The following is a 10,244-nucleotide window of genomic DNA, read 5'->3' as shown; positions in this document are numbered from 1 at the left end:
GCGCACAGATAGCTCATCTTGCCTTCCACAATAAGGTTGCAAGTCCCCATCTTTAATGCCAGTTGGCCATCCATTCTGTGCATATTTCATCACCTGAGCTACTACAGAATCTTGTTTTGTTTTTGCAGCCACTCTTAAGGGGTCAACAAGTGGGTCCAGCAAATCTTCAAGCATTATTACATCACATGGTGCTGGGACTGTAAATTCCTGACTGAACAGGGGCAACCTGCTAAGAGCATCAGCATGACTGATTTCTGATCCGGCCCTATATTCCAGTTCATAATCATGCATGGTGAGCATCAGACTCCAACGTAATAATCGAGGAGAAAGTGTATGTGGAAAAGGTTTTGCAGGATGCATTAGTCTTAGGAGTTGCTTGTGATCTGTTATAATTTTAAAATATCTACACAAAAGATACTGTGTGAACTTAGTTTCACCAAAGATCACTGTGGGAGCTTCCTTATCCATTTAAGAGTAGTTACACTCACACTGTTGCAATGTTCTGGAACCAAATGCCACAGGAACCTCTACCCCATTCCCTATCTCATGAGCTAGAACTGCTCCAACCCCATACTCTGAAGCATCACAAGTAAGGATCAAAGGCTTGCCAAGATCACAGTAAGGACCTGATCTGACTGCAACAGTTGCTTTGCTTTCTCCAAGACATGGCTGTGTCTTTTCGTCCACTGCCGTGGGAGTCCCTTTATCAAGTAGTCGATGTAATGGTTCAAATACTTCAGATCTGTTCTTTAAGTATCTTTCATAGAAATTTAAAAGCCCAAGGAATGCCTGTTGTTCTTTCTTATTTCTTGGCTCTGATGCACTATCTATAGCTTCCACTTTACTCTTCAATGGGTGAATGCCCCTCCCATCAACTTTATGTCCCAGAAATTGCACAGACTATGCTGCAAAAACACACTTACACTTTTTTAGTTTGAGCCCTGTCTTTTCTAACTGCTCCGGGACCTCGTGGACACAGTCCCAATGTTCCTGTGCATCACTACCCATTATTAAAATGTCATCCAGCAAAACTACAGTTCCTGGCACCCCTGTGAGTAGTTTGAATATCAGGCATTGGAAAATAGCTGGCCCGCTACTAACTCAGAAAGGTAGTCTTCTTACCTTGAAGAGTTCCTTTATTGTGTTAACTGTGAGCAACTCTGCCATAGCATCATCAACTGTGACCTGCAGGTAAGCTTCCTCCAAGTCAATTTTAGTATAAACTTGACCGCCTTGAATCATCGCAAAAGCCTCGGCGAGTGTGGACAATGGATATACCTCTGTTACTGACACACTGTTCAGCATGCTCTTGTAATCGCCACACAACCTGACCGAACCATCACTTTTGATGATTAGCACTACTGGTGTAGCCCACCTTGAGAAAGACATTGGTTCAAATACACCTCGCTGCCTAGACGGTATATTACTGAACTTACCCTTTCGCCCAGTGCAAAAGCTACAGTTCTACACTTCCGAAAAATTGGACTGCTTCCTAGATGAATGGTGATGGACACCTCTGGTCCCATATATCTCCCCAACTCCTCTGTGTGAAATATATAAAGGTACTGGGTCATTAATCTATTCAAATGCACATCTTGAAGTTGGTGCAGCCCTACAAGTTCAATTCCTAGTGGCTCTAACCAATCACGACCCATCAAGCTGGGCCCATTTCCTTGCACCACCAATAGCTCAAGCGATACCACCTTCCCATATTTTGTGTCAATTTCTACCTCCTTCACGCCTAATACTTATAATTGCTCTTGAGACCAAGTACGTAACATAATCCTTACCTTTTCTAAGGGAGGTTCATGAGGCCACAGAGATTTAAATGTCTGCCAACTGATGATGGAGTGACCTGCCCCAGTATCGATTTCCATGGTAAGAGGTCTTCCATCTAGGTACACTTCCATGCACAAAGGCTCCTGCCGATTTGTTTCCTGTACATTGTTTAAAGGATATGCAACATTGTCAGCTGGTGTGTCCATTTGCAAATGCTGCACTTCACAGAATTTTCTGTGGGGCTGATATTTCCCTGTTGTGTCCATAGCAGGTTGACATTTCTTTTTCGCGATGCACGCATGCTCAATATGCCCCCGGTTCATACAAATTGGCAAACTGTCCTGACATGGTAGCACTTATCTGCCAAATGGTTTCCGTTGAATCACCAACAATGCTGGGTAACACCAGCCTCTGTGTCCGTTTTGGTGGCTAATTCGCAATTTTCCTTCATCTAGTTCCTTTGCGTAATTCCTTAGAGTCATGGCTTCGTTCTGTGTAAATTCTATGTATCTCTTCACCCCGATGCTCAGTCGTAGCACTTCTCAAGTTTGCCATGTTTTTTCCAGTTGCCTCTGCCGCCATTGCAATTTCAACTGCATCTTTAAATGTGAGCTTGTATTTAGTTAGTAGAACATGTTGAACCACTCTGTCCCTCACTCCACACACGAGCCGATCCCGAAACATTTGTTCCAAGTTGGGAAAATGGCAGTATGTGCTCAACCGCCTCAGCTCTGCCACATAAATGGCGATCGTCTATCTTTCTTGTTGATATATGCAGAGAAACTTGAAAGTTTTCACTGTTTTGCTGGGCTTCAGCTCAAAATGGTCGGTTAGCTTCGTAAGCACATCTCCCTGCGACACAGCATCTGTGGATTGTGGAGACAAAAGAGATGTAACCAGATTGTACAATTCGCACTGCACACTGTAAAAACACGGCCTGTTTGTCTCGTCATCCATAATTTTATTCGTGACAAAATAAAATTGAAGCCTTTCACAGTACGATTTCCACGACTCTCGTTCATGCACGAACTCGCCCACCGAACCAATAAAACCCACCATGTTCGCATTTTTTGTTACAACTTATTTATCCTCGTCGCCAATGTTGTGTTCTACGCCTAACCACGCTCAAGATTGTCTTCATTTGCATTTAATGTGACCGTTATACCGCATCCATTTTCCGTGCAGCCCGGATGCACACAACAACACAAGTCATTCACCACGTTGCCCCACACACACCCTAGCTACCAACTTCATTAACCTTGAAGAATGGCCAGATTCTTCCAGTCCGTTCTTAAGTCTCCTCCCTTCCTTCCCCTCCCTTCCTTGGCTCGCCCCCCCTTCTTCCAGTCCATTCTTGCATCTCCTCCCTTCTTTCCCTTCCATTCCTTGCCTCGCCCCCTTTTCTCCCTTTCCCCTCCCTCCTTCCTCCTCCTCCGACCTTCCAGATTGTTCCGGCCTTCTAAACCTTCCTTACCATCCCTTCCCCCCTCTCCACTCTTCCCCTCGTCACGCCCGCTTGGTTACTAGTATTTGAGCAGGCCACTTCACTCGTCTGTCGACTTTCAGCGGTCCTGGTTCCCGTCGCAGTCGCCCCTGTGTCTGGTAAGGCGTTTTTGCAGGCGTGCTCGGCCATGCCCATTTCAAACTTACTTATGTTTCATCCACTCCAGGCGCTGGAACCTGCTGACGGGCTTAATGTTCGTGTTTGCTGGTCATGCCCACTTGTCTTTGCGATGTTTGCCTTGCCGCCGAGCCTGCTTTGATTAATTATTGATGCTAAGCCACTCTTTGGCTGCGTGATTCAGGCGTTCTGCCCTTTTTGATTTGCCATCTCGTTTTTTTTCTGTCCTGGATTGTTACCACGCCTTACCAGGTCCACAGGGGCGACTCATAATTATGACTTTGCCGTCTTTTATTCTTAGATGTTAAATTATTGAGGTTTCGAGCTGTGTTATACCTGTGTGTTATGTATATCAGTATTATTCTCTTATAAGTTAACAGCAACCTTATATGATGTATGATGAGTGTGTCATATCAGTATTAACAAATAAATAGACATGTTGTTTGCATTATACAAATGGATTTCTGCACTACTTTATTTAATTACTTGCTCTCTTTTTTTTTTATAATTGTGTCTTTTGACGTTTGAGGCAGTCAGGTGGGTGACTCGTGCCCCACCTGGTTCAACTCTGCGCAACTCTGCTGCTGCAGCTAATCACTTTGGACTTGTGTTTCATGAACATCTGAACATCATGAGTGGCTTAACTGTTTCCTGGTTATACCGCCTCCACCGGGATAAACTGATCCGATATCTGGAGGAGAACCAACTCCAGGTGGAAGACGGGGACACTGTGGCAGCGATGCGTACCAGGCTCGTTAAATTCATGCGCAGATCAAGCGAGCTCCCGGCGGGCGACGGTGCGGCGCGGTCAACACTGGATGTGAGTGAAAGTTCGTCAGACCCCTTCGCTCAAAAATTGTTCTTTTCTGTCCTGAAGTCCTTACCCACCCTTTATCGTACCGATCCCAAACACATCTTAGAATTTTTCTGTGAGGCCGATCGTGTTGCCAATTTAGCCCTGGTACCCCCTGATGCTCTTTTAAAGGCCTTGCTGACGAAGTTCTGTGGTGTTTATGTGAAGGAACTTAGAGATATTATCGTTCAAAAGGGGGACTTGCGAGCCTTCAAACTAGCCTGTGTCTCAATTTATTGATAGCGTTTGGCCTTTGCTACTGTGTTAGAGATTGACACTCCTGAAGCTGAGCTCGTGCAACTTATTTTAGGAAATTTTGGTCCTCATGTTTTCAGTTAGTGTAGTGTGCTTTCCCCACCTACTTCTTTCATGTCTCTGCGTGCTTGGGGCAGCGAGGTCGAGGCGCGCCTCATCGCTATCAGTAAATATGAATCAGAATTTCCCTCCACAGCAAGGACACACTCAGGGCCACGTACACATGAGTTGGGTAAACACAGAGTGAGTATGATTTCTGATCCTAGTGCTTCGAGCACTCAGAGGCAGGTCCCTGCATTACATAAGGTTAATGGGCCATCATATTATAGCGTGCCTAGCTGCGGCTCCAGTAATATAACTCCTCCTCGCAATAAGAAGCAGCCCTCGGTCGTCCCTCAGTCCGTCCATACACGTGCTCGGTGCGTGAACTGTTGTGTCTTTGGACACATTACCGAGGATTGCACCCAGCCACGTGTAGACATTAATAGCTGGCAGTGCTTCTCCTGCAAAGCCTTGGGGCATTATAGTCAATTGTCCTTAAACTCCGCATGACAGGGCGGAAAAGAGGCCAGCTCTGTCGTCTCAAAAGAAAAACCTCTTCCTATTCATTTTTGCATTTCTTGTCCGTGTACATCGGCGATCGTTTCTTTCCTGCCCTTGTGGATACTGGTGTTTCCCGCTCAGTGATTAGTGAAATTTTTTTGCAACAATTGCTTGGTCACTTTACAGCTCTTTCTTCCTGTGTCTCCTCAGACGACTATGCTAATATTTGTGTTGCTAATGATGAGTGTCTACGCTCGTGCAAATCAGTTGTCATACATTTCAAGACCAAGCATTTCTCGTGGGATTGGAGATTCATAGTTGTACCCGGTGTCTCGCCTAATTTTACTGTCGGCCTTGATTTTTTGAGCAAAACCCGCTGCGTTTTAGATTTAGATCGCCACGAGCTTTCATTTGCCTTTGCCCCCTCTTGTAAAATAGCTCTGAGAATTCAGAATAACAGTTCCATTTTCTTACAGTGTAGTGGGTCTTGTCATCCCTATCGGAAGCAAGCTCTTTCAGCCCTTAGACAGAAATTTGCGGATGTTATCACTCCCAAATTAGGAAAATGTGACATCCTTCCCTACAAGTTTTAATTAAAAGATGAAAACCCTGTACATAGCACGTATCATAAGGTTTCTCCACCTAAGCTCCAAGCTATGTGAGAAATTATTGACAAGCTCTTGATAGTTTGAGTCATTTCACCCTCAACATCCGACTTTAGCACTCCAACTTTTTTGGTTCGCAAAAAAGACGGAATAAGCTGGCAATTGGTCCACAATTATATTCCTTTGAACCATAAGATTGCCAAGGACGATGTGTACCCACTCCCCCCTGTTGAAAGTGCTCTTCAGCATCTAGGAAAAGCTAACTACTTTTCAGTTATCGATCTTAACAAGAGCTTCCATCAATGTCTCTTGGACCCTAGTTGTCGTAAGTATACTGCCTTCTCAGCCCCATTTGGACATTTTGAATTCAACCACATTCCCATGGGAGTCAGCTTCGGTAGTCAGGCGATGAGTAGAGTTTTGGATCATGTTCTCTTGGAACTTAAATACAAATGTGTATTCAATTACATTGATGATATCATCATTTATAGCACCAGCTTTGAAGATCACCTTAATCACCTCTCAGAAGTTCTTACCCGTTTGCGTTCTGCTCATTTAACTGTTAATCCAGATAAAATCACCTTTGGTAAAACCTCTGTTAAATTTTTAGGTTATGTCATTTCGCAGGGTACCCTTCTCATGGACCCTAAGCCCATAAATGTCAAGGGAGTTCAACGATTTTTGGGCCTTCTCGGATATTTTTCACGTTTTATTGATAATTTCGCTACTCTTAGTGCACCCTTAAATTCCTTAAAAAAAGAAAAGTTCCATTTTCATTTGGGGTTCCGAACAGGAGCAGTTGTTTCAGGATCTAAAGGCTTGCATGACCAAACCCCCGGTCTTGATACTCCCCGATTTCATCAGATTATTCGCCTGTAAGGTGGATGCCTCTTCTGTTGCCCTTGGCACAGTATAGGTCATCTTGAGGAAGGAAAAATCAGACCGATTGCCTATGCGAGTCGATCTTTATCCGAATCCGAACGACGCCTCGGCATCTACGAAAAGGAGGCGCTTGCCTGTCGATTCACTATGGAGAAATTCGAAAGCTATTTGGACTCTCGCGAGTTTGACCTCTATACTGAAAATTGTGCTCTCCGTTGGCTTTTCAACCATCTCCATCAGCTTGGCAAGTTGGGATGCTGGATTTTGAGACTGTATTCACCATGTATCTGGCAAGGACAACATCGTCGCCGACTCCCTCTCCCGTATGTTTTGCACTGATTAGTTCGAGTCCGTAGATATTCAAAACACCTTGCCCGCTGAACTTGTGTCTTCCATTAAAAATTTTCCAGAGTCGTATTTTAATATCAGGGATCAGCAGGCGCAAGACACATTTTGCCGACAGATACATAATGATCTTAAGTCCAACAAAGCAATTCCTTATATGGATGAACAAGGTCTTTTTTTCACTGGATCCTCCGGTAGGGCACGTAAGGTCGTTGTACCTCTTATGCTCAGACCTATGGTAATTGCTTATTTACATTCTTCCTTAGTAGGTGGTCACCTGGGTATTGATAAAACTCAGCGAAGAATCTCAGCTCATTGCTTCTGGCCTCAACTTAATTCTGATGTTAGAGACTATGTCAGGTCTTGTTTTGATTGTCAGGTTTCGAAACCCGCTCATAATTCTAAAATGGGACTTTATTCAGCTGATCCTCCTGTGACACCCTGGCACGTTATTCATGTCGACAACTTTGGACCCCTAACCCGCTCACGTAAAGGCAACGTGTGCCTTATAGTTGTTTTAGACATATTCTCTAAATTTGTTATTCTATTACCTCTAAAAAACATGAAACCTGTTTCCATTGTTAATGCTATAAAAAATCAGGTGTTTAAGTTTTTTGGACCTCCTCATATCATTGTTTCCGATAATGCTCCCTACTTCTAATCTTCTGCATACAAGGATTTTCTGTTTGAATGGGCCGTCAAAGCTGTCTACAGTTTGCCTTACTTCCCTCAGGGAAACCAGGTTGAACGTGTCAATAAGGTAATCAAGGGTATCCTTACATCTTTTTACCGTGCCGATCAGACCCTGTGGGACTCAGATATGGAATTTATCATTGTGGCACTGAATTCCGCTGTCCATTCAGCTTCCGGTTTCCCTCCATCCATTCCTTTTTTGGGTCGAGAACTCACTCACCCCTTATTAAACCAGTGGGGGCTGCCCCCCCCCCCCCCCTCGATGCCTGTCTGGATGCTCGGGAATTAGAACTTGTGTTGGATACCATCTCTTGTAATCTTGATGAGGCCCGTCAGGCCGTCGCGAACTCATACAATAGGGGTAGGACCATTCATGATTTTCAGGTGTGCAGCAAGGTGCTGTGTAAGTCATTTACTCTCCCAAGCTTTTCAAACAAAATAAATTGCAAACTCTTGCCCTCTTATGAAGGGCCATTTATTGTTAATAAGGTTTTAGGACCTAACAAGTTGTTAAATGATTTGCAACGTAAGAATAGGTTTAGGAAATCTCATGTATCGCATCTTAAGCCCTTTGTGGGGTAATTTGTAGGGGCTAGCCCTGTATTATGGCTTTGTATTCACGATGTGCAAATCTTTTCATTATTGCAAATGTTATACTTGTGATCCTCGAGGATCGTTGTGTGTTGTTATTTATTTAAGTTTTTTTTACTCTTTTGGATGGGCATTCTTTGTCTGGTTCCCTTCCCCTTACCCCTTTCAGGTCATCCTAGCCATGCGCTGTCATCTTCATCACCTCACCGGGAGGCATCTCTGCGGGGTGACATCAGCATCAACCCCCCCCCCCCCCCCCTTTTACCATTTCGTGGCTCCCTGCCTGGGGCGATATCTTCGCTGGGGCGATATCTTCGCTTCACTGCTTCTCTACTCCTGATAGCTGGTTGCCCTGAGGAGGCCTGAGTGCTCTTTCTCCTGCGTGTTTTTTGAGACTGTTTATAGTGGCTACGGCTGAGTGCCCCTGCACCGCTGTGAGCCTCCTGCGGTCTCGGAGCTCTTGGTGATGGAACTGCCTTCGGGCTGTTCCTCGGACAGCCTCCCTCGGCTGCGTTCTTCGGTTCCGACTGGAGTCCCCCCCCCCCCCCTCCCTGGTTGGGAGGACGTGATTCGTCGGAGCTTCTCTGGAATTCCAGCAAATCATATCTAGGACGAGATCCTCTCGCCGCTCCATCGACGGCAGCTATTGCTCCTATGCTGGACCTCGCCGATCTCTCAAGCACAGGATGTCTGTTCGTCATGTTTTCCGCGTCCAGGCAGGGCCACTTTAGGAAAAGGGGTTGAAGAATGGCCAGATTCTTCCAGTCCGTTCTTACCTCTCCTCCCTTCCTTGGCTCGTCCCCCCCTTCTTCCAGTCCATTCTTGCCTCTGCTCCCTTCCTTGGCCCTTCCCCTCCCTCCTTCCTCCTCCTCATCCTCCGACCTTCCAGATTGTTCCGGCCTTCTAAACATTGGCGTAGCTGTGTTCATAAAGTTGGAGGGGGGGGGGGGGGGGGACAAATAATGATTTTGATGTCATGTAAACCCATTCCCCTCCTACTAAGATGGGGGGTCCGGGGGTCCTCCACCGGAAAATTTTGATTTTAAAAGTGCAAAATAGCGCTTTTTAAGCAGTTTTTGTATCTAACCATTGGATACATCAATGTTAAAATTATTATTGTTTCCTTAAGATAAAATTTGATGAGTTAAGGATTTACAAATAAAGTTGGGCAGAAGGCAGGGAGGGCACAAGCTCTCTTTTTTTTTTACTCGAATGGAATTAAATAGTATTATTTTACAATCATGATATTTTTATAAATTATTTTCTACAACTACTAATTCATTTATGATATTTTCAATCTAAATTTAAAAAACATGTACACTTGGAAACATTAAAAAATATATTTATAATTCATAAACTTTTCCTTCTTGTCCACATAATAGGCTACATCTTATGTCACGAATACTTTGACTGATTAGCCCTACACATTTAAAATCTCCAGCACATGTCACTATTCGATACTTTAAATAACACTGTACATTTTTTTGTATTAAAGTCTTTCTGCTGTACTAGTGCCCGACTGCCTGTAGCTTGTTATCATTTACCAAACACATGTCCCCCGTCTCTCATTCTTACTTATAAATTGAGACGTGATGACGTTTAAATCAAGTATGTCCAGCTCATGTTGATGAGCATGTAGTACAGCTACATGGTTAAGTCTTGCCAGTGTCATAGTTGATCTGAAAAATTAAATGTAATGGTAATTACTTTCCGACACATGAAAGTACAAAAACAATATTTATTAAAGCCAAATAATTTTTTTAATGTTTCACTAAAAATCGAACATACCTACCTGAGATAAGTTTTAAGCCTTCCTAGAGAGCTGAAACTTATTTTAGCTGAACAAGAAGAGCTGGGTACAACAAACAGCAATCTCAAAACCACTTTTATATTTGAAAACAGCTGCCTAACTTCTAGCACAGAGTTCAATAGTATTTTTGATACATCCTTAACAGATTTTGGCTTATGCTTGTTCAAAAATAGTTCAACTTCAGTCTTCAGTAACTGAGAATTCACTTCTGGATAACTTGCTAGCTCGTCACAAATTTCTCCCTTGAGAAAACAGTCCTCCAGCTTC

The 10,244-nt window shown here is 44.0% G+C and overlaps 1 protein-coding gene across 1 annotated transcript in view; it reads right to left on the bottom strand.

The window, feature by feature from the left end:
- Positions 1 to 9,483: 9,483 nt before the first annotated feature.
- Positions 9,484 to 10,244, bottom strand: part of LOC134529322 (uncharacterized protein KIAA2013 homolog) — a 138,981-nt gene continuing 138,220 nt past the window's right edge. Inside the window, exon 12 of the mRNA XM_063363266.1 lies at positions 9,484 to 9,846. Within this exon, the coding sequence (XP_063219336.1) occupies positions 9,836 to 9,846 (11 nt within the window). The 3' untranslated portion in view covers positions 9,484 to 9,835. The remainder of the gene's footprint in view (positions 9,847 to 10,244) is intronic.

This window comes from Bacillus rossius, chromosome 2 (genome assembly GCF_032445375.1).
Source record: "Bacillus rossius redtenbacheri isolate Brsri chromosome 2, Brsri_v3, whole genome shotgun sequence".
In the NCBI taxonomy this organism is placed as follows: Eukaryota; Metazoa; Arthropoda; class Insecta; order Phasmatodea; family Bacillidae; genus Bacillus; species Bacillus rossius.
This window is presented reverse-complemented; position numbering and strand designations above follow the sequence as displayed.